Source organism: Carassius carassius, chromosome 4, assembly GCF_963082965.1.
Source record: "Carassius carassius chromosome 4, fCarCar2.1, whole genome shotgun sequence".
NCBI lineage: Eukaryota > Metazoa > Chordata > Actinopteri > Cypriniformes > Cyprinidae > Carassius > Carassius carassius.
Genome location: NC_081758.1, coordinates 8726972 through 8752012, shown reverse-complemented (window position 1 = coordinate 8752012; position 25041 = coordinate 8726972). Strand labels below are relative to the sequence as shown.

Sequence of the window (25041 nt, the reverse complement as noted above, 5' to 3'; positions counted from 1 at the left end):
AAAAAAACGACACTCACACAAAAAAACTTTTTACAATCACACAGGACAATACAATATGAATTGTGATGTTAAAAATGAAACCGTGGTTCAGAACAAAACGAACAAATCATGGAAAGATAAAAAGAAAACATTTTAATTCTGCTACAACTAAGACTCAAGCTAATTTTTGTTTGGTCTGGTTTCAGAGCTGGACTACTACAGTGAAAAATGCTTTAGACAGTACATGTCTTCACAATGGAGTAATGCGGTGTTAAACATGTGGAACAGTAACAAACACTATTCAACATAGACTAGAACCCAAAACTCTAATGTAACTGTGCGCTAGTTTCACATCATGTATATTATCTCAGTAATGAAATCTCGGCTCACTTGCTTTTTCTGGCTAACAGCTGAAATGTGGACTGATGCTAAACCCGCTTTTCAGGCCTCAAGGTTTCGTGAAATATATGTTATAAAATTTAAAAAGATGATAAACTATATCAGATGTTCTTAAAAATGTAAACGTCGGACATGACAACTTTGTATACACGTAATAACTAATATTTTAAGCTAGATAAATGTTTAGATATTTGGTGAAAACAATAAAGATATACTACAACATTTCAGGGGCCCATGCTGTGGAAGACCGTAATTTCGCACTGTGTTGTTTTAAAAGTAAAAGTAGATCAATTATAAAGGCAGTCATGACAACACGCAGTTCCAGTCGTGTGTGTTTCCCGAATCAAACCTTTTAGTCTGATGAATACCTAAAACATCTAAAACCAACACAGTCTCACTCTCTACTCGTCAAATGTCTGACGCATGGTCAAGGGATCTGGCGTCACTTTTTTGAAGTACTGGGTATACCTTTGGCGTTGTTTTTCAACGTGCAGGTTAGTCCGATAGACTTCTATAGAACTTAGCAGCGTTTAAATTTGACGTCTTGGGTCAGCACACCGCAACAAGACTAAATAAATAAAAATAAAAATGAATAGGTTACAAAAAATTATATATGACAGAGATCGTTTTTATCTGGCCCTCCAACTTGTTTTTGAGGATTAAAAATCCTCGCAATCTGATATCAAAGTGCTCTCTGTGCAAAGGCTTAGCGCGTTCATCAGTGGTGAGTTTAACAACACTCAACTGCAGGTAAAACAGCATTCAGCTGTGAGTTTGACTAAAGCAACGCTCAACTGCAGGGAAAACGGCATTAAAAGGTGAGTTTAACAACACTCCAAGGCACGTGCAAGTAAGGCGTTTAACCGTTTTCTTACAACCCATTCTCGCTTATCGCTTATTCATAGTTAATCACTATGAAATCACGTTCAAGAAGTCTCATTCAGCACACATCGCCATACTTGCCATCAGTTTACATGTGCCACAGGTTCGGTGAGTGTATGTAAATACGCTCTTTTAATGCCTGTTATAAAATGTATTCTGTCTTCTTTATTAATCAGATTAGCGCCGTATTGTTTACTCGCTGTATTATATCAGTCATCCGAGGCTGTCTTTGAGTTTCATTGCGTTTAACTTAATGAACACACCTGCTAATTAGTGTGATTAAGCTCTGTCGGTCACGTGATGTGCCATAGACTTTCAATATATTCATTTATATATATTATTTAATATATGGTATATTAATAATCAATACAATAATCATCAAACTAACTATGGTTGTCCAACTGTAATGGTCGTTTTTTGATGTGCTTTTATATGACAGATATCACACATTTACTGTAACATGCTTTTGATACCTTTTTATGTAAATCCAAAAAAAGTAAATAAATAAAAGGACACATTTTCCCCTCTTGCAGTTCAATCATATCAGTTTATATTTTAAATATTTTGCTCACATAACATTATTAAAATTCTGTTTATAATTCTATTTTATTCTACCCCCCCCCCCCCCCCCCCTTTGTTATTTTTATTATATTTATTATTTTTATTTTTAGCTGAAAAGATGCAAAGTAAGCAGTCAGCCCTGTGGTGTTTCTGGAGAGGTATTCCTTCAGAAATGGAGAAGACAGAAAGCTGCGGAGGCAGACATTTGCAGCAGTAAGTCTGTGATAGTTTGACCTTTTTATCAAACTGCTGTTATAAATTGCACAGCATTTGTTGTTTCTTAAACTTTTGCACTGTCCAAATACCCACACTTGCCATCTTTGCAATAGACCACTTGATTATTTATTTGACGTATTTCCTGTGTTTAGCCCAAGTGTTCGAGTGAGCATGGTGACCAAAAGTGTGTGTCGAACTTTTCATGACCTGATGACTGTGTTTCCCAATCCTGGTCCTGGAGAGCCCCAACACTGCACGGTTTTGGTGTCTCTCTTATCTGACAAACACACTTTTGAGGTCTTGGAGTCTACACTGATGAGCTGATGAGTTGAATCTGGTGTGTTTGAACAGGGAGACATATCAAATATGCAGTGTTGGGGTTCTCCAGGACCAGGATTGGGAGCCATTGCCTTGTGGGACACAAGTGTTTACAGAGATTTCTTTTTTTTATTTTTTCAACTTTGCATTTTAAAATAAATTCTAAATCTCTTTTCATTAGTCCCTATTACAGAGGACAATTTAATTTTTGGTGCTTCTAATTAAGTGAAGAAAAGCAGTTGCAAATGATGTACAAAATAAATATACGTTTCTGTACACCAAGAAAACGTGCAACACTTTGTTTTACTACCAAATTATTCTCAGTATCTAATTATTATTATTATTATTATTATTATTATTATTATTATTATTATTATTTCACATACATTGGAAAGGTTTCTGTGACCAGATAAATTACACTACTGATAAGAGTCCTTTAAGGGTGTAATATTTTTTTTAATAATTCATATGAATATAGCTTGCTATTATTGACTAGCTTTTAATAATAGATGCATTTAACATTTAATTATACAGCATCTTTACAGAGGCTGCTTTTATGGTCTAAAAAAAAGTTGCATGTAATGAAATAATATTTCCTTCCTTTCTGTCTTTCAGGACTGTTTGTAGATAATGCTGTTGTGGCAGGGGGGGCGTGGTTTAGCGAAGTCTGCAGCGGGAGAGAGAATCAGGAGACGAGCGGTAAGTGAGTGGTTTGGGCAGAAATTATCAGCACCTGTTTCTTGTTCCAGTAATTGGCGTGGAGAGAGTATAAAACGCCAGGAGAGACGGAAGCAAGTGAGAGAGAGACGGACTGCTGACACGAACCGGAAACGGAAACCGGAAGGAGTAAATCGAAAGTGCTGTGACAACGTGTCAGAATAGAAGTCACCATTTGGTGTTTGCAAAGTTTAAGTTATTTTTCAGTTAAATAAATACGTCAGCAGTCCAGCCGACCCCTTTGTCCTCTTCCTTGCCCACACGAATTTACTACACTGGTGCCGAAACCCAGGAAGGAAGAAGGACCGCCGCCGCCACCATGCAAAGCCCGTCCTCCACGCCGCTTGCGGACGTCATCGCTTCCCTCACGGTCCTGCACCGCGAACAACACCAGGCCCTGCTGGACCTGAGGACCGATCAGGAGAGACGATTCCAGGCCATCGTTCAGGCCCAGCAGGAGGACCGCGAGAGGTTCCGGAGCTGGATTGATCGGGAGGTTCGCGCTGAGGCCGCCGGGCCGCCCGCCGCCCCCTTCCACCTGCCACTTCACAAGATGGGGGCCCAGGATGATCCGGAGGCCTTCCTGGAACTTTTTGAGAAGTCGGCGGAGGCCTGCGGGTGGCCCCGCGAGCAGTGGCCGGTGCGCCTCATTCCCCTGCTCTCCGGCGAGGCCCAGGTGGCCGCGCAACAACTTCCGGTGGCGAACCTCCTGGTCTTCAACGACCTGAAGAGGGCCATCATCCAGCGGGTCGGCCGGTCGCCAGAGCAACATTGCCAGCGCTTCCGGTCCCTGGACTTGGGCGAGGCCGGTCGGCCCTTCGCGATGGCCCAACAGCTCCGGGACTCCTGCCGAAAGTGGCTACTAGCCGAGGGAAGCAACGTGGAGCATGTCGTCGACCTGGTGGTGCTGGAGCAGCTCATCGCTCGGCTTCCCAAAAAGACGGCCGAGTGGGTCCAGTGCCACCACCCCACGTCGCTGGACTCGGCCATCCATCTGGCGGAGGACCACATGGTGGCGTGCCCAGGGGTCGGCGCACCCCCAGCTACTAACTCTCTCTCTCCTTCTCTCTCTCCCCCTCTCTCTCTCGCCCTGTCCCTCTCCCTAGGTCCCGTCCACCCGGCCCTCCTCGTGTCCTGCCCGTTTGACCAAGGGCACTTCGTGAGTCCCAGGGCCCTGCCGCTTGTGCCTGCCGGAGGGGACAGTGCTTCCGTTTCTCCGCTCTCTCCGCGCCAATTCTCCAATCCACTCCCTGCCACTGGGGCGGCGGGTAGGTCTGGGCTGGCCTATTGGCGTTGAGGGTACCCGGAAGGTGTCTAGTGATGGAGGTGGGGACGATGATCCGGGTCCCGGACGTCCCTCAGGTCACCCCCGGTCAGGCTGGCGAGTACCAAATACCTGTGCATATCAAGGGGTGTACATATCCGGCCTTGGTGGATTCAGGATGCAACCAAACCTCAATCCATCAAAGCCTGATTCAACCGGGGGCATTGGATACAAGCCGCGTGGTTAAGGTGCGGTGCGTACACGGGGATGTGGTGGAGTATCCGGTCGTCCCAATTATGATTCAATTCCATGGACAAAAGCATAGTGTGGAGGTGGCGGTTAGTCCCCACCTCCGGCATCCGATAAATTTGGGAACGAATTGGCCCGCGTTTACGGTTTTATTGGGGTCATTATGTGCGGATACCTCTTGGGGAAATAAGGCGCAGAAGGAGACCGCGCGGGTACAGGTGGGGGAAACTGAGCCAGGACTGCTGGGTTCTGCTTCAGGGGAACCGAACGAAATCGAGAGAATGATTCTCTCGGAGCGTGATGACTTTCCTCTGGAGCAGTCTCAGGATGAGACACTAAAACATGCGTTTCAACAGGTCCGTGCCATCGATGGCCAGTCTCTCCAACCTGCCCTCCCGCTCTCCTATCCGTATTTTGCCATTGTAAAAGACCGGTTGTATCGAGTGACACAAGACGCTCGGACAAAAGTGAATACAACCCAGTTGTTAATTCCAAAGGGCCGCAGGGAAATGCTTTTCCATGCGGCTCATTCTAATCCTATGGCGGGCCATTTGGGACAGGCCGCAACACTAAATCGCCTCATGACCCGTTTCTTTTGGCCGGGCATTCATTACAACGTGCGCAGGTGGTACGCGTCTTGTCCGGAATGTCAGTTGGTGAACCCAGCAGCCGCCCCAAAAGTGCCTTTGTGTCCTCTTCCCTTAATGCGTCCCCTTCGAAAGAATTGGAATGGACCTCATCGGGCCATTAGAGTGATCGGCACGAGGACATCGCTTTGCATTAGTCATAGTTGATTATGCTACACGATATCCTGAAGCGGTGGCCCTCCGCAACATTTCCGCCAAAAGTGTTGCGGAAGCCCTGTTTCGTCTTATCTCTGATCAGGGCACGGCGTTTATGTCACATACGCTACGCAAACTGTATGGATTGTTGGGCATTAAATCGATTCAAACTAGCGTCTATCACCCACAAACCGACGGCCTGGTCGAACGATTTAATCGCACTCTTAAATCCATGATCCGTAAGTTCATTCACGAAGACACCAAAAATTGGGATAGGTGGCTAGAGCCCTTGTTATTCGCTGTGCGAGAGGTCCCACAAGCCTCCACGGGGTTTTCCCCCTTCGAGCTTCTCTATGGGCGCCAGCCCCGAGGGGTGCTCGACGTATGATCTCGGGCCAGAGGCGAATATCAAACCACAATCTCTCGCCCTGGCTCCAGGTGGAGATCACCTCTCGTCGTCCCAACTCTCTGATTTAACGAAATTACAACAATACAATAATTAGAGCATTTGCATTATTGTTGGAGGAAGGTGTAGACGTTAATAAAACACATTCTAATAGGTAGCAAATGTTATTGATTGTTAACCAATCTATCCCTTCAGCCGAAAAACGAAAGGTATTGGTCATAAATGGATAAGGAAGCGTGACGCCGCTGCTCAGCTTTAATATCATTGGCTGTCAATGTCCCTTGTCACCGAAGGATTGTCTGTGGTTGGACTATCTTTTAACCCATATTAAACAGCGCATCATGTTACAAAAGTACGTTTTGCTGCAATTATCACATTAGTAATAGATTAAGTCAACAATTAAGGGTTGCTATGTTGAGAAAAATTACCTCTTTAGCGAGATCCTAACCCTAACCCTAAGCATAACTTCAATGAACTACAAAAAACAACGCCTAGTTTTCCCTTTCCATAGATAGAACGACGGAGGCTTGTGGGTAATGTAGTTTAAATCGTTTTATTGATGAAATGAAATAATATATTTAATGGAAAACTGGATATCTAAATATTTTCTTTGTGTAAACCTCTATGATATAATTGAAAGACAGAGTGGAATTTGTTTTTTTAGAGTGAGCAATATTTAAAATGCCTTTATGACACATTTCCATTTATTTCTGAAAACTGTGCCCGACATTATTTTATCAGCATAGCATAAGTAATAATCCTTCTGGTTTTCTCTTTGATTCGTTAATTGGACTCTGATTTACAGCAATTTGAAATGTACAGTTTTTGGCTTTTCCGGGGGGTGCTACTGGGCCCCTGGGGGTAGAAGGGCAGTAAAACCTACATATATGTGTTCTCCTCATCATGGACAACAAACTGAGCTGAGTCACATTTATATCTGACAGTTTTCACAGTCCTCTGTTTTCTATTCTTACATCATGGCTAGTAAAGCTTTTGACAGGACATGGTGAGGCCATCTGATGAAACATGGGAAAATTATAAAGAAATTATTTAATAATAAAAATAATAGATTATTTATTTTATTTTTGAAGTTAACAGTAATAAATATAATGGATAAACCTGCAACAACTTGCCATTATCTATTCCCCACTGTTAAGCAGTAATCAAGGACAATGCATACACATTGTGATACTTCACTATTACACAAGGAACAATTCATGGAGTACTAAGAATACTATATATATATAAACTAATTAACAGCAATCAGTGTAAAAATGTCATCCTCACCACCTTATCTTGCTCCTCACGTGCTGGACATCAGTAAAGTGGATGCTCTTCGTTTTAATGGAGTACAAAATCCACGTTGATCATTCCTGCTACATTCTTAGTTATCCCTCAAGTGTTCGTAACAATAAAGCAAATGGCTTTTCAAAATAATTCATCTAGTAACTCCCTTTATATGTATATATATGTGTAGCAAAGTTTATGGGATGGAAGGAAGAGGACAAAGGGGTCGGCTGGACTGCTGACAGGTTTATTATAAACAAAAAGAACTAAAAAGTTACAAACACCCAAACGGTGATTCTTATTCTGACACTTCAACACTAGTTTCGTTTCATTTCACTCCTTCCGGTTTCCGTTTCCGGCTTGGGTCAGCAGTCCGTCTCTCTCTCGCTTGCTTCAGACTCTCCTGGCGTTTTATACTCTCTCCACGCCAATTACTAGAAAAAGAAACAGGTGATGATAATTTTTGCCCAAACCACTCTCTCCTGATTCTCTCTCCGGCTGCAGACTTCGCTAAACCACGCCCCCCCTGCCACATACCCCCACCGCCCGACTCAGGCCGGGGAGCCATCCGGCCTGCAACCCCCCCCCCCCCATTTCTGAAGAGGAAGTCGGCCACCGCCATCTGAACACCCGGCCTGTGGATCACCTTGAACTTAAAAGGCTGAAGAGCTAGATACCAATGAGTTATCCGCGCGTTGCTATCCTTCATGCGGTGGAGCCACTGCAGCGGAGCGTGGTCCGAACAGAGGGTGAACTCCCGTCCCAGGAGATAATAGCGGAGGGTGAGGACGGCCCATCTGATGGCAAGGCACTCTTTCTCGATGGTGCTGTACTTAGCTGTATTTAGAAAGCCTTGACCTGAGTAAAGGCCTGCTGACACGGCTCCGTCCACTGGACCGTATCTGGCACCTCCTTTTTAGTAAAGTCAGTCAAAGGGCTGGTGAGGTCTGAATAATTAGGAATAAACCGTCTATAATATCCCGCCAGCCCCAAGAACTGCCTTACCTCCTTTTTGGTCTTGGGACGTGGGCAGGTCGCAATAGCGGCTGTCTTATCAATTTGGGGACGCACCTGCCCATGCCCCAAGTGGAAGCCCAGATACCTTACTTCCACACGCCCAATTGCACACTTCTTTGGGTTGGCCGTGAGCCCCGCTCCCCTCAGCGACCTCAGTACAGCCCTCAGATGCTGCATATGCCGCTGCCAATCATTACTAAATATAATGATATCATCCAGGTAGGCAGCCGCATACGCAGCATGGGGCCGCAGAATCCTATCCATGAGGCGCTGAAAGGTAGCTGGGGCCCCAAACAAGCCAAAAATTGGTGTAATCCAAACGGCGTTGTGAAAGCTGTCTTTTCTCTGGACAATGGAGACAAGGGGATCTGCCAATAGCCCTTTGTTAAGTCCAATGTCGAATAAAAGCGAGCCGTGCCTAGCCGATCAAGCAACTCGTCAACCCGCGGCATTGGATACGCGTCGAATTTCGACACAGCATTCACCTTGCGGTAATCTACACAGAACCGGACTGAGCCGTCCGTTTTCGGAACTAAAACTATCGGGCTCGCCCAGTTACTATTAGATTCTTCTATTACCCCCATGTCAAACAAAGCGCCTAATTCAGCCTGAACTACTTTTTTCTCTGGACAATGGAGACAAGGGGATCTGCCAATAGCCCTTTGTTAAGTCCAGTGTTGAATAAAAGCGAGCCGTGCCTAGCCGATCAAGCAACTCGTCAACCCGCGGCATTGGATACGCGTCGAATTTCGACACAGCATTCACCTTGCGGTAATCTACACAGAACCGGATTGTGCCCGATTTTTGCCCAAACCACTCACTTACCGCTCGTCTCCTGATTCTCTCTCCCGCTGCAGACTTCGCTAAACCACGCCCCCCCCCCCCCCCCCCCGCCACAATATTAATTGTTTTACATTAACAACAAGCTATATTCATATGAATTATTTAAACAATTATTACAAGCTAACAGGACTGTTATCAGTAGTGCACAAGTCTTAATAATGCCAAAGCGCAGTGCCCTTAATGCACACTAAACCCACACTATCTCCAATACCGCTCCGGAGCTCTATACCAGGCTTAGTTCCATCATGCATCATGTTTTGGAATAAATTGTGAGACTTTTTGACGAGATCTCACAAGGGGTCACGGAAACCTTTCCAGTGTATGTGAAATATTAATAATAATAATAATTAGATATTGAAAATAATTTTTTCACTTAATTAGAAGCACCAAAAATTAAATTGTCCTCTGTAATAGGGACTAATGAAAAGAGATTTAGAATTTATTTTAAAATACAAAGTTGAAAAAAAAACAAAAAAACTAAAAATCTCTGTAAACACTTAAGTGTGTCCCATAAGGCAGGGGCTCCCAATCCTGGTCCTGAAGAACCCCAACATTGCATATTTGATATGTCTCCCTGTTCAAACACACCAGATTCAGCTCATCAGTGTAGACTCCAAGACCTCAAAAGTGTGTTTGTCAGATAAGAGAGACACCAAAACCGTGCAGTGTTGGAGCTCTCCAGGACCAGGATTGGGAAACACAGTCATCAGGTCATGAAAAGTTCGACACACACTTTTGGTCACCATGCTCACTCGAACACTTGGGCTAAACACAGGAAATACGTCAAATAAATAATCAAGTGGTCAATTGCAAAGATGGCATGTGTAGGTATTTGGACAGTGCAAAAGTTTAAGAAACAACAAATGCTGTGCAATTTATAACAGCAGTTTGATAAAAAGGTCAAACTATCACAGACTTACTGCTGCAAATGTCTGCCTCCACAGCTTTCTGTCTTCTCCATTTCTGAAGGAATACCTCTCCAGAAACACCACAGGGCTGACTGCTTCCTTTACATCTTTTCAGCTAAAAATAAAAATAAGAATAAAAATAAGAAGGGGGGGGGGGGGTAGAATAAAATAGAATTATAAACAGAATTTTAATAATGTTTTGTGAGCAAAATATTTAAAATATAAACTGATATGAATGAACTGCAAGAGGGGGAAAATTAGTTCTTTTATTTACTTTTTTTGGATTTACATAAAAAGGTATCAAAAGCATGTTACAGTAAATGTGTGATATCTGTCATATAAAAGCACATCAAAAACGACCATTACAGTTGTACAACCATAGTTAGTTTGATGATTATTGTATTGTTGTATTGATTATTAATATACCATAGTAAAACTACAGTTACTGTCACTTTCAATGAATTCTTTCTACATGTCATCTCTGGTTTATTTACCAGTGTGATGTTTAGAGACACAGACAAAGGAAATAGTTCCTGTGGCATCCTTGACTTTTAATGTCTAACTTTAAAGGGATAGTTCACCCAAAAATCATAATTATGTCATTAATAACTCACCCTCATGTCGTTCCAAACCAGTAAGACCTCCATTTATCTTCAGAACATAGTTTAAGATATTTTAGATTTAGTCCAAGAGCTCTCAGTCCCTCCATTGAAACTGTAAGGTATACTGTCCATGTCCAGAAAGGTAAGAAAAACATCATCAAAGTAGTCCATGTGACATCAGAGGGTCAGTTAGAATATTTTGAAGCATCGAAAATACATTTTGGTCAAAAAATAGCAAAAACTATGACTTTATTCAGCATTGTCTTCTCTTCCGTGTCTGTTGTGAGAGAATTCAAATCAAAGCAGTTTGTCATATCCGGTTCGTGAACGAATCATTCGATGTAACCGGATCTTTTTGAACCAGTTCACCAAATCGAACTGAATCGTTTTAAACGGTTCGCGTCTCCAATACGCATTAATCCACAAATGACTTGAGTTGTTAACTTTTTAAATTTGGCTGAAACTCCCTCTGAGTTAAAACAAACCAATATCCCGGAGTAATTCATGTACTCAAACAGTACACTGACTGAACTGATGTGAAGAGAGAGATGAACACTGAGCCGAGCCAGATAAGGACTCGATCATGAGTCAAGAACCGGTTGCATCGGTTTTCGGATCACCGGTAGTTCTTTCGGACAGTTCAATTCAATAAATCGGTTGAAGAAAACGGTTCACCGGTTCTTTTGTGCTCGACGTAATGGCGTCATTGGCGATGATTGCAAGCCTTCGGTTTACCTGGGCAAATAACATTAGCACAGAATCAGTCCAGAATCAATCACCAAAAGAATCAGTTCGGTTCAGACGCTCTGTGTGTCGGTTTGCTTCACGCTGAATCACACATGTCTTACTGGTTTGGAATGACATGAGGGTGAGTTATTAATAACATAATTATGATTTTTGGGTGAACTATCCCTTTAAGTGTAATAGACGGGTTTGTATTAAGTGTAACAGTCAGAACAGAAAATGGCAGGACTCATTTTAAAATTGAGGTAGTAGCTATTATGTGTCTTTGTGACGCAGGTAGACCAGAAAAAGCTCTAAAGTGCATCACAATCTCAGTTTAAACAGTCTCTTGACAATCATTTAATCATCTTGTACTCTATTTTGTTCATGTTTTTGCCTGTTTGACCAAACTCTGAGAATAGTCTTTATCTAAAAAACAATGAAAAAGTTACACAGCTGGTGTAACTTCAACGTTAAAAGTTTTCACAATAGTTTAGAAGAGAGGATTTCACTATTAGGTATTTGTTATTCTGATACATATTTCTGGGTAACACTTTATATTACGACCCGCAAACAACTGCGTAAGTAAACCGAAATTACGGTGTACGTTTCTGTAATTATAGTGTACTTCCGTGTAGGTATGAGGGAACAATATGTTAAGTTTTGGGTAATAAAGGGGTAACAAGCAGATATACAACCTGCAAAGAACTTCGTAAGTAAACCAAAATTACGGTGTACGTTTCTGTAATTATAGTGTACCTCCGTGTAGGTATGAGGGAACAATATGTTAAGTTTTGGGTAATAAAGGGGTAACAAGCAGATATACAAGCAAATTATTTATAATGTAATTATTTTAAAACTAACAGGTAACTATTCTGTTAATATATTCCAGGCAAAAATTGTACGTCTGTTGTAGGCTATATTAAAGTTTTTATCACATTTCTGGCAAAATATGTTCTTGTGCTATGTAGTTACAGGGTAATTTTGACATCTGTGGGTTGTAAATTAAACTAGTATATGGCTGGGTGTAAGCACAGTATGATAAAAACTTAATTTATTGGCTTTTCTTACTAAACTACTTAACGTTAAGCCAAAAAAAAGAGAAGTTTCTGCTATGATTTTAATTTAGAACGTACCATGTACTTACCTCATCACATTGTATTGCAATGACACTTAAATGTCAGGGCAAAAATATACGGTGTAATTAAAAGTTTTTTTGTTTGTTTTCTTAATAAGAGTACCTTTCTCTGTAATTACTGTGTAAATAGTGTTGTTTCGTATTGTTACATATTAAGTAGTGTTTGTTACCCATTTCAACTGTGTAGTTACAGGGTAAGTGTAATCCTGCAGGCTGTAAATTAAAGTGCTGCTTGTTACCCCCTTGTTCTGTGTAGTTACAGGGTAAGTGTAACTCCTGCGGGCTGTAAATTAAAGTGGTGCTTGTTACCCCCTTGTTCTGTGTAGTTACAGGGTAAGTGTAACTGGGTAAATACAACATTAAACCAGTATGCTGAAACAGACAAACCTAGCTTCACCATTAGCATTATCATCAAATTTCTAAATTAGTACTTGTAAAAGAACAGTAGCACAATTAAACCAAAAATATTTATTAAAACAAGTTTAACAATAAACAATCACAATGTTGAAATGACATCAACACTGTACAAACTGTAAACAGAACAGAAACTATAACAGAAACAATACTCGGCAACAGTTGAACAGAGAAAACAAACAAATTGGTTTTAACAAATTGAACACACACACACAAAAAAATCAATGGCGAAACTTATTTTTAATGGGAAGCAGCTTATTTTGCTTTTTCATGTCCTCAATTTTTTCCTGAAGTTGGGGACAGGAGGCCACAAACTGCTGCAAGTCCTTGGCATAGGACTGCAGAGTTGTGCCTGGGCTATATGTAGGAACCGAAAACTGTTCCCCATCTGATGCTATTGTCACCTGTAATCACAAGTACAGAAATGTAGTTAGTAGAATATCAAAAAAGGTTGCACTACTTCACCAATAATGTTTTGGGTATCACATAAACAGTGACGGCCCTATCATACACCCGGACACAAGTGTCTTTTGCTAGTTTCAACCCGGCGCAATGATCATTTTCACGTTTAGCGCCATGTTGTTTAAACAGCAAATGCATTTGCGCCAATTTTGCGCCCATGGGCGTTCTGGTCTAAAAATGAGGCGTGTTCAGGCACATTGTTGGCGCATTGCTATATTGACCAACTAAAACCTACTCTAAAGTCTAAACTCAATGGCGCAATATTGTTTTTGTTATTTAATGAGTGCATTAGTAGGCTAATACGGGACGACAATGCGCGTCTGCTTATCACACATGGATGCACAGTAGCACACAACCCTTTTTATAATATGAAAAATTAAAGGATTAAAATGTAAAAGATTATTGTTGAGTCTCTTGGACATAAATGAGGACCGATTACGTGACGTTAGAAGGCGTAAAGAGCTGCTTCACCTGTAGCCTGGTAAGTAATTAACTGTTTTGCTTTAAACAAATGCAAATATTGCATCTCATTTTAAATGTTTTTTTAAATGCTACCCCACAGATTTATTGTATATGATGACTTTGTACCTCTGGATATGATGAGATGAGAAACATTTTTAAGTACCGGTAATGCTTTTAAAACACTCACGGTGCTGTCTGAGTGCTGAAATGTTTCGGCTCTCTACACATTTGTAAATTCTTTATTTCCTGTTGTTAAAAATAAAGTATTTTTAGAGTACAAACCTTTTCTTGCATATTTGCAAATTATTTTATGAGCGATTATGTAGGCTATCCATTTACAGCAATTAAAAGCCTGCTATTTTTACTTCCACGACTGAAAGAAAACGGCTTTTAAAGGTTCTAATAACAATAAAAAAACAATTTCAATACAAATAAAAACAACATAATTTTTAACATCAATCGTTAACCGGTGGTCTTGTTCCTCCATTTTTTTTTCCATTTATTTTAATTAGCAAAAGTGGATTCTGACACGCTTTAGACAGCGCGTTTAGATCATTAAAATAGGGCCCTGAGTCTCATTCACTAATAATTGCATATGTTTTTTGTATTTATGACTTTGAGTAATTCTACTTGATTTAGCAAGTTTTATGTACAGATTGACCACCCAAATTAAGACTATACATATATCAGCGGGTATATACATTTTATAACAGTACAGATCATATCATAAATAAGCTGCATGAAAACATGCAGTTTAGAAAGCTAAGGTATAAATACAGTAGCTTCTAATGAATATAATAAAAGTTGTGCATCAAGGATCTATAAGACTACTTGGAAAATAAAAACAAAAACCTAGAAAAAAACTCTAAATTTATTAACAAAAGCAGTAAACACTGCTCAGTCAAGACATGTACCTGAATTTGACCATCAACTTGTTTTATAAAGTACATCATGTTTTCTGTTAAAAGTGATTTAAAAAAAATTAAGGAAAGAGGAGGTGTGAGTTTGGCCTAGAAATACTCTAACTTCTTTTGTTAACCTGGCTTTGCCAATGTTTAGCATGAGTAATCCAACTCTTCAACTGTGCTAAATACATCAGAATGCATCAAATACCATTAAACCTGCCCTTTAATACGTACTAATTTACTAGAGGCTATATTTTATACTGCTGTTGGACTGTACAGCAATAAAGAAGTGCGTTTCTGTTATTTTGCCTAGGCTCAGTGATATAGAGGATGGATAAAAATAATAGAAAAGCCTCTTAGTATAACAGCACCATTAACTTTGTGCACATTGCAAAAATTATTATACTTTTAAATCACTAAATATTCTTAAAATGATCACCTTCATGAAGGATGACTTATTGCAGGACTTTTAGATTTGACTGCATTTTTAATAAGGAAATTAACATCAATATTGTAGTGTAATAGTAGGGAGTGGTAAATAATGTATACTTACTGCAAGCTGTTTAACAACATCGCTGAAATTATAAGTCTGTACTCATACCTACCTCTGCGATGATATTAGACAAGGCCAAGGTGGCTTTGTCTATGTTGTGCCTTTTCAAGCACTCAGGAACACTCCGAATTTTTTTGAATGTTTTCAGAAGAAGCTTGTATCTATGGATAACTTGTTCCGGGGAACACACTAGAAAAAAATTGAAAATAAAATTTGGGTCAGTGTTACAAAAGAGTGGTATACCAGAAAGCAAGATTAACTTACCATCATATAAAGAGTTTGGTTTCATAACAAGATACATTTTTCAAAAATCTTGTTTTTTGAGTGTGCATTCCAATTTATATCAATCAAACTGCATTTGGTCTGTTTTGCCTTCATAAATAAAACAATACAGCTTAGTAGCACAATAAAACACAATAAAATAGAATTAGACAGTAGGTAAACATTAGTTAAACATTTGCGACTGGAAGTTTGCTGTAGATTCGGACATGCAAAAAAAAAAAAAAAAAACATGTTAACAAAACAAGTTAGCGAATAAATAAAAAAATAGATATATTGTTTACATTTTTAATCGTTACAGTAGCCTGCATTTCTTACAGAAAAAAACTTTACCCAAACATTTCGTATGGTGATGGATGAATCCAAAGATAAATTTGACTTCAATCTTTAGATAGATTTTTTGATTTCTGAATCGGAGAATCGATAGGCTTGACGTGGTAGTACCGCGAGAGCAATTCAAAAGCACAGGGAGCCGTTTGCTTTCTAATCGTTCTCGCGATTCTTTGATGTCACTGATATGTTCACACAGCTGTAGTGAAATAAATGCAATATTTGCCAAAATAATACACAGATGTTTCAGAGACATTTTCATTCAATATTTTATGTACTGCTTCATACAGCGTCTGTTTGAACAAGAATAAAGTTCAAACTTCTATCAATGAAGCGGAGTCTACGTTTTTTAATCGTTTTAATTTGATAAACATGACACAATATAAAATCGCAACTATATGGAAAGAGTGTTTACTGTTATAAAAACACGGAACAAGTGATCATTGTCATGCTCCGCCAACAAAATACTTCATCTCTGTTTGCAAACACGCTGGTCTAAGCCTGTTTATTTTTGGACTCAATTCCCAGACAGTCAGGTAGGATATATATAATAGAATAACATTTTTTTTTTTAAATAAAATTAATTTATTTACCTTTTATAAGTACGTGAAGCCAGGAGGTTGCATATTCCGGAACAGTAGGTGGCGCTATGCACCTTGCTTGCGACCCGCCAATACCAAGAGAGTGAGAGATAGTGAGTTGAGTGTCCGTCCTTCAGGTAATATATTATCAGATCTTCCTTTTTCGTTTTTAATCAAAGATGAACCGGCCCAAAAGAAAGATTATGAAGCCGTCGAAGTACAGGATGGTGGGTGAAAACGCCACATCCACTGAAGTCGCGTGTGGGAGCAGCACCACCACGTTGTCGGGAAAACATGACGACGCATTTAAGTGTAAGATTGGGGAGTAACGTTACATTTCACAATATTGCAGCATCACAATCTTTCCAAATTGAATATTTTTAGCACAAACTTTCCCATTGTAAAAATATTGAGCAACAACACAAAATGATTAAAATATATCTTCTTATTATATATATCAGGCCACTTATTATTTCATCCTCTCATCGGTTCATACATGGCAGGTGTAGTAAGTTTTTACCATAACTGTTTAAATCATGTTTTATGCATACTCCATAGACTGTAAAAAATAGGCATACTCCCATGAATATTGAAACGGACGTCAAGGGAAATACGTCACATCACTTACTTCCGCGTTCGAAAATAAGGTGGATAGATTAAAAATAAATAAGGTGGACAGATGTGCAATATTTATTTTTATGAAGTCTATGATGCTATGTAGCCACAACTTCATATTTATTATGTATATTATCATTCCAACATTAATTTGTAATGCAATAAGTTTGTTTATAAATTAGGTACTATGGAGAGATTATTGGGTCAGATTTAAAACTAAAAGTCTAAAATAAAAATGAATTTGGTATTTAGGATAGGGCATTTTGTATTTAGGATTGGGCATTTGGTCATTTAGCCATTTAGGATTTAGGATTGGGCATTTAATCATTTAGCCATTGGATTTCGGATTGGGAATTTGGGGATTTTTAGTTTTCGACTTAGACTTTTAGTTTCAAATTTAGACTTTTAGTTTTTGTTTAAGACTTTGTTTTTGTTTAAGACTTTTAGTTTTCAATAATCTCTCCATAGATGTTTAGTTCTTCAATTTGATGTTTTAAAAAATAGGAAAATGGTCACAAGTATAAGCCCTGGAGTAGAGCAGGAGATTTAAAGAGATTTAAGATTTAAACGTCATCTTTCTTTTTTCTTTCAAAGATAAGATTATCACTCTTAAAGCAGAGATCACTTTGCTGAAAGATGAGTGTGATTTTTTGAAAAAAGAAATCAAAAAGATGAAGTCTGCTGTCCCATCTGCAACGGCACAAAGATATACTGTAGTGCCACAGCCCTCAGGTTTGTGTTTCATGCTTTTTTGTTTTTTGTTGCTGTCAGAACAACTATCCCTTTTTAAAAACTTTTTCTGCTACACTACAGTCATTATCACTATAAAATATCACAACCCCCCCATGATCTGCCTCAAACTTCACCAAAATGTGTTTTCTTCAAATTTACAGTTACGACAGTAACATAAGGTGGCACAAAATGTTTTAGAGTGGAGGATTGTTCGGCAACTTAAAATTGAAGGTGTAGCTTGCTAAGAGCATGTATATACCAGTATATTCATATTTTTGCAGTGCTGCGAGACCAATGGGACTCCAACTCCTCAACTTCAGAGTCCCCAGTGGAAGTTCTGAAAAAGAAGAGCAAGAAAAGAAAGAAGAAGAAAAGCAAGAGAAGCAAATAAAGGGGGGGGGGGGTATAATGTGTTACTTTGTTGTTTGAATATACTTTAAAAAAAAAAGACAATATTTTATTAAGATGAAAAACTGTTTTGAAATTTTTTTTGTTAAATAAAAGTCAGAAATTAAATGGGATCCTTTATTCTATATTTACTGCACTTACCCTATAACTACACAGAACAAGGGGGTAACAAGCACCACATTAATTTACAGCCCGCAGGAGTTACACTTACCCTGTAACTACACAGAACAAGAGGGTAACAAGCGCCACTTTAATTTACAGCCCGCAGGAGTTACACTTACCCTGTAACTACACAGAACAAGGGGGTAACAAGCGCCACTTTAATTTACAGCCCGCAGGAGTTACACTTACCCTGTAACTACACAGAACAAGGGGGTAACAAGCGCCACTTTAATTTACAGCCCGCAGGAGTTACACTTACCCTGTAACTACACAGAACAAGGGGGTAACAAGCGCCACTTTAATTTACAGCCCGCAGGAGTTACACTTACCCTGTAACTACACAGAACAAGGGATTAACAAGCACCACTTTAATTTACAGCCCCCAGGAGATACACTTACCCTGTAACTACACAGAACAAGGGAGTAACAAGCACCACTTTAATTTACAGCCCCCAGGAGATACACTTACCCTGTAACTACACAGAACAAGGGGGTAACAAGCACCACTTTAATTTACAGCCCCCAGGAGATACACTTACCCTGTAACTACACAGAACAAGGGGGTAACAAGCACCACTTTAATTTACAGCCCGCAGGAGTTACACTTATCCTGTAACTACACAGAACAAGGGGGTAACAAGCACCACTTTAATTTACAGCCCGCAGGAGTTACACTTACCCTGTAACTACACAGAACAAGGGGGTAACAAGCGGCACTTTAATTTACAGCCCGCAGGATTACACTTACCCTGTAACTACACAGTTGAAATGGGTAACAAACACTACTTAATATGTAACAATACGAAACATCACTATTTACACAGTAATTACAGAGAAAGTTACTCTTATTAAGAAAACAAAAAAACTTTTAATTACACCATATATTTTTGCCCTGACATTTAAGTGTCATTGCAATACAATGTGATGAGGTAAGTACATGGTACGTTCTAAATTAAAATCATAGCAGAAACTTCTCTTTTTTTGGCTTAACGTTAAATAGTTTAGTAAGAAAAGCCAATAAATTAAGTTTTTATCATACTGTGCTTACACCCAGCCATATACTAGTTTAATTTACAACCCACAGATGTCAAAATTACCCTGTAACTATAGTACATAGCACAAGAACATATTTTGCCAGAAATGTGATAAAAACTTTAATATAGCCTACAACAGACGTACAATTTTTGCCTGGAATATATTAACAGAATAGGTACCTGTTAGTTTTAAAATAATTACATTATAAATCATTTGCTTGTATATCTGCTTGTTACCCCTTTATTACCCAAAACTTAACATATTGTTCCCTCATACCTACACGGAAGTACACTATAATTACAGAAACGTACACCGTAATTTCGGTTTACTTACGAAGTTGTTTGCGGGTCTTAATATAAAGTGTTACCTATTTCTGTTGTGGAAACATATTTCCTGTATAAAAAAATATGTCTATAACCTATTCAAGGGCGTTTAGTGTAATCTTATGGATCTTAAACGTAATCACATGACAACAAGGTCACATAGTCCCTCTAGCAAATCCACCAAAAATGGAAAAAGCAGAAAAATCTTAGCACACGGTAGATGCTAATGCTTATGACCGAAGGGGAGTACACCTAGGCCTACTCTTTAATGTCAAGCGGAAATGTTGAAACAAACGAGTACGACAAATAAAAATGTGACCATCGTCATCAGCTTTATGAACAAGAGCTCTAGATGTAGGGGCAATATTTTTATGCTGTAGTTGTTCGTAAATTCCTATGAACAGGCACTGTATGTTTGACCACAGTCAGTGAAAACTCTTCATCAGAAAACAGATCAGTCAACTATCTCTGGTAAAAATAAATAAATAAATAAAATAAAATTATATATATTTACAAGTCACACATTGACAATTTTTGTCTTATGTGCTCATTACAGCTAAAATCCTGTTTTGCCAAATGCCGTACACACTTTTGCATTTCTTAATTCAGTGATTTTTTTGTCAGTTTTGCTTACAGATAATCCATATGCAAAAGTTATGTTTGAATTTTTCTATAACCATTACAAAAGTGAGAACATCGTAGTTCTCAAATGTGTTTGTATTACAAGAGTAGCCCATCTAACAAATCTGGCAGAAGTGGAGAAACAAAGATGTTTAGCACACACACATTGTAGATGCTTACGTACACCAGAGATGTTGCTTTATTTGAATCAAAGAAGATGGCAATAGGAACTGATAACATTCTTTAATGTTGTTGTGTTGTGTTTTGTCAAAATAATAAAAAAGTTCAGTCAAATGTTTAATAATTTTTCTTAAATGAATAGGATGTGCTCACCCTGCTCTCTTTCCCATGCAACGATTAGCATGAACTTACAGGAGTCTTAAAACAAAAACGGCCAAACAAACAAAACGTGAATTGTGTCATCTGCTATCTGAACAAGATGACTTAATCTAGTGGATTAATAAAAATATCATTTACAAATCAACATTTAAAAATTTTAACAATTGTATTCTGAATTCTATATGCATTGTAAACATTTGTTTTCTTGCTATACTCTCTTTCTTAGTGATTTGGACGCTCGAATACGCAAAAGGTTATGGATAAAATTTATATACACAAGAGTGTGGAAACTTTAACATGCCCAAACATAAACGAGTGTGCAGCTCTCAGTGGAACTATTTGATTTGTTTAGGTTGTAACAGTTTTAAGTGTAAAACAGCTAGACTTCATTTTTGTGCTGATGCTTCATGTGATCACACTTTTTGGACAGACACAAAGTTGCACTAAAAGAAATATCTCAAAGAGAAAAACTGTAACTTAATTTCTTAAATTTCATTTATTCCTGTTATGATGACACCACACAAAGATCACCTAAAAACGTACAGTCCAACAAACCAATTGTGAACAGCCGGCCAAAATCTTGATATGGCTAAATCTGACAAAACATTGTGATTCTTAGATGTGAAACACCCTTGACATAATCTGTTGGCATGCAAAAATAGTCATAAATGTTTTAGCACAGCTATTTACACAAATAGTATGAGAACTGTCGTGTCACTTGCATAGAAAATTCATTACTGGTTTATCAGGGTCAAAAGGAAATGATGATAGTTGAAACATCCTTAGCTTGTACATTTCTTTCATTTTGAAAATCACAGCTGCTGGTGCTTACATTTTTTTAGTAAACCATTTAACATTACATAATGCCTACAAAATAGTCAAAGTGTATGTTTTCTGTTCTAGGTAAGATCATTTACACAAGGTGTTATAGGCCTGGGTAAATAATTAGAAAATAGTATTCAGTGATGTCATCTCTGTTCAGTTAAATAGTGTCTGTGCATTTATTTGCAATCAAGTCAACGATATCGCTGTAGATGAAGTGACCCCAACTAAGCAAGCCAGAGGCGACAGCGGCAAGGAACCGAAACTCAATCGGTGACAGAATGGAGAAAAAAAACCTTGGGAGAAACCAGGCTCAGTTGGGAGGGCAGTTCTCCTCTGACCAGACGAAACCAGTAGTTCAATTCCAGGCTGCAGCAAAGTCAGATTGTGCAGAAGAATCATCTGTTTCCTGTGGTCTTGTCCTGGTGGTCCTCTGAGACAAGGTCTTTACAGGGGTTCTGTATCTGGGGCTCTAGTTGTCCTGGTCTCCGCTGTCTTTCAGGGCAATAGAGGTCCTTTCTAGGTGCTTATCCACCATCTGGTCTGGATACGTACTGGATCCGGGTGACTGCAGTGACCCTCTGATCTGGATACAGACTGGATCTGGTGGCTACGGTGACCTCGGAATAAGAGAGAAACAGACAAATATTAGCATAGATGCCATTCTTCTAATGATGTAGCATGTACATACCACCATCAATACCACGACTTAGGTGCCATTGAGCAAGGCATCGAACCCCCAACTGCTCCCCGGGCGCCGCAGCATAAATGGCTGCCCACTGCTCCGGGTGTGTGCTCACAGTGTGTGTGTGTGTTCACTGCTCTGTGTGTGTGCATTTCGGATGGGTTAAATGCAGAGCACAAATTCTGAGTATGGGTCACCATACTTGGCTGAATGTCACGTCACTTTTTACATTATGTTATGGGAATTGTTTCCGGTTCTGGTTTACCTAATTAATGCAGCCTAAAAATCCTTTAACGGATTTGGATATTAAAAGCATATTAGTATGTTATGTGTAAGCCAGGTTAAAGAGATGGGTCTTTAATCTAGATTTAAACTGCAAGAGTGTGTCTGCCTTCCGAACAATGTTAGGTAGGTTATTCCAGAGTTTAGGCGCCAAATAGGAAAAGGATCTGCCGCCCGCAGTTGATTTTGATATTCTAGGTATTATCAAATTGCCTGAGTTTTGAGAACGTAGCAGATGTAGAGGATTAAAATGTAAAAGGAGCTCATTCAAATACTGAGATGCTAAACCATTCAGGGCTTTATAAGTAATAAGCAATATTTTAAAATCTATACGATGTTCGATAGGGAGCCAGTGCAGTGTTGACAGGACCGGGCTAATATGGTCATACTTCCTGGTTCTAGTAAGAACTCTTGCTGCTGCATTTTGGACTAGCTGTAGTTTGTTTACTAAGCGTGCAGAACAACCACCCAATAAAGCATTACAATAATCTAAACTTGAGGTCATAAATGCATGGACTAACATTTCTGCATTTGACATTGAGAGCATAGGCCGTAATTTAGATATATTTTTGAGATGGAAAAATGCAGTTTTACAAATGCTAGAAACGTGGCTTTCTAAGGAAAGATTGCGATCAACTAGCACACCTAGGTTCCTAACTGATGGCGAAGAATTGACAGAGCAACCATCAAGTCTTAGACAGTGTTCTAGGTTATTACAAGCGGAGTTTTTAGGTCCTATAATTAACACCTCTGTTTTTTCAGAATTTAGCAGTAAGAAATTACTCGTCATCCAGTTTTTTATATCGACTATGCATTCCATTAGTTTATCAAATTGGTGTGTTTCACCGGGCCGCGAAGAAATATAGAGCTGAGTATCATCAGCATAACAGTGAAAGCTAACACCATGTTTACTGATGATATCTCCCAAGGGTAACATATAAAGCGTGAAGAGTAGCGGCCCTAGTACTGAGCCTTGATGTACTCCATACTGCACTTGTGATCGATAGGATACATTTTCATTCACTGCTACGAACTGATGGCGGTCATATAAGTACGATTTAAACCATGCTAATGCACTTCCACTGATGCCAACAAAGTGTTCAAGTCTATGCAAAAGAATGTTGTGGTCAATTGTGTCAAACGCAGCACTAAGATCCAATAAAACTAATAGAGAGATACACCCACGTTCAGATGATAAGAGGAGATCATTTGTAACTCTAAGGAGAGCAGTCTCAGTACTATGATACGGTCTAAATCCTGACTGGAAATCCTCACATATACCATTTTTCTCTAAGAAGGAATATAATTGTGAGGATACCACCTTTTCTAGTATCTTGGACAGAAAAGGGAGATTCGAGATTGGTCTATAATTAACTAGTTCTTTGGGGTCAAGTTGTGTTTTTTTTGATGAGAGGCTTAATAACAGCCAGTTTGAAGGTTTTGGGGACATATCCTAATGACAATGAGGAATTAATAATAGTCAGAAGAGGATCTATGACTTCTGGAAGCACCTCTTTTAGGAGCTTAGATGGTATAGGGTCTAACATACATGTTGTTGGTTTAGATGATTTAACAAGTTTATACAATTCGTCCTCTCCTATGGTAGAGAATGAGTGGAACTGTTCCTCAGGGGGTCTATAGTGCACTGTCTGATGTGATACTGTAGTTGACGGCTGAATGGTTGCAATTTTATCTCTATTAGTATCGATTTTAGAAGTAAAGTAGTTCATAAAGTCATTACTGCTGTGGTGTTGGGAAATGTCAACACTTGTTGAGGCTTTATTTTTCGTTAATTTAGCCACTGTATTGAATAAATACCTGGGGTTATGTTTGTTTTCTTCTAAAAGAGAAGAAAAGCAATCGGATCTACCAGTTTTTAATGCTTTTCTGTAGGATATGTTACTTTCCCGTCAAGCAATACGAAATACCTCTAGTTTTGTTTTCCTCCAGCTGCGCTCCATTTTTCGGGCTGCTCTCTTTATGGTGCGAGTATGCTCATTATACCATGGTGTCAAACTGTTTTCCTTAACCTTCCTTAAGCGTAAAGGAGCAACTTTATTTAAAGTGCTAGAAAAGAGAGAGTCCATAGTTTTTGTTACATCATCAAGTTGTTCTGAGGTTTTGGATATGCTAAGGAATTTGGATAGATCAGGAAGATAACTTAAAAAGCAGTCTTTTGTGGTAGAAGTGATGGTTCTTCCATACTTGTAACAAGAAGTAGAATTTACAATTTTGGCTATATGAAGTTTGCACAGAACTAAATACAATACAATACAATACAATTTTATTTGTTAAGCACATTTAAAACAACCGAGGTTAGCCAAAGTGCTGGACACTGACATAATTGCAACAGATTTTAAAAACACATGAGCACAATACACAGTTTAAACAAGTGACAAACTAAAATAATAAAATGCAAAGATGAACTCTCAGGCTGGTTTAAAGGCCAATGACTAAAAGTGAGTTTTAAGTCGTGATTTAAAACTGTCAAGGCTGGGAGCCACTCTGACACGCATAGGCAGATCATTCCACAGCCTAGGGGCCACGACTGAAAAAGCTCGATCTCCCCTATTTTTAAGTCTTGTTTTAGGAACGGATAAGAGTAGTTGGTCAGCAGACCTCAATGACCTTAGAGGAGCATGCATCTTCAGTAGATCATCTATGTAAGCTGGGGCTTGACCATGAAGAGATTTAAAAACAAACAATAAAATCTTAAACTGTATTCTAAAACAAACAGGTA

At 39.1% G+C, this 25041-nt stretch overlaps 1 protein-coding gene across 1 annotated transcript in view; it reads left to right on the top strand.

Annotated features, from left to right (window-relative positions):
* Positions 1-18015, top strand: part of LOC132134219 (uncharacterized) — a 37722-nt gene extending 19707 nt beyond the window's left edge. Inside the window, exons 3-5 of the mRNA XM_059547018.1 lie at positions 16457-16589; positions 17487-17624; positions 17906-18015. Of these exons, the coding sequence (XP_059403001.1) occupies positions 16457-16589; positions 17487-17624; positions 17906-18015 (381 nt within the window). The remainder of the gene's footprint in view (positions 1-16456; positions 16590-17486; positions 17625-17905) is intronic.
* The last annotated feature ends 7026 nt before the right edge of the window (positions 18016-25041 follow it).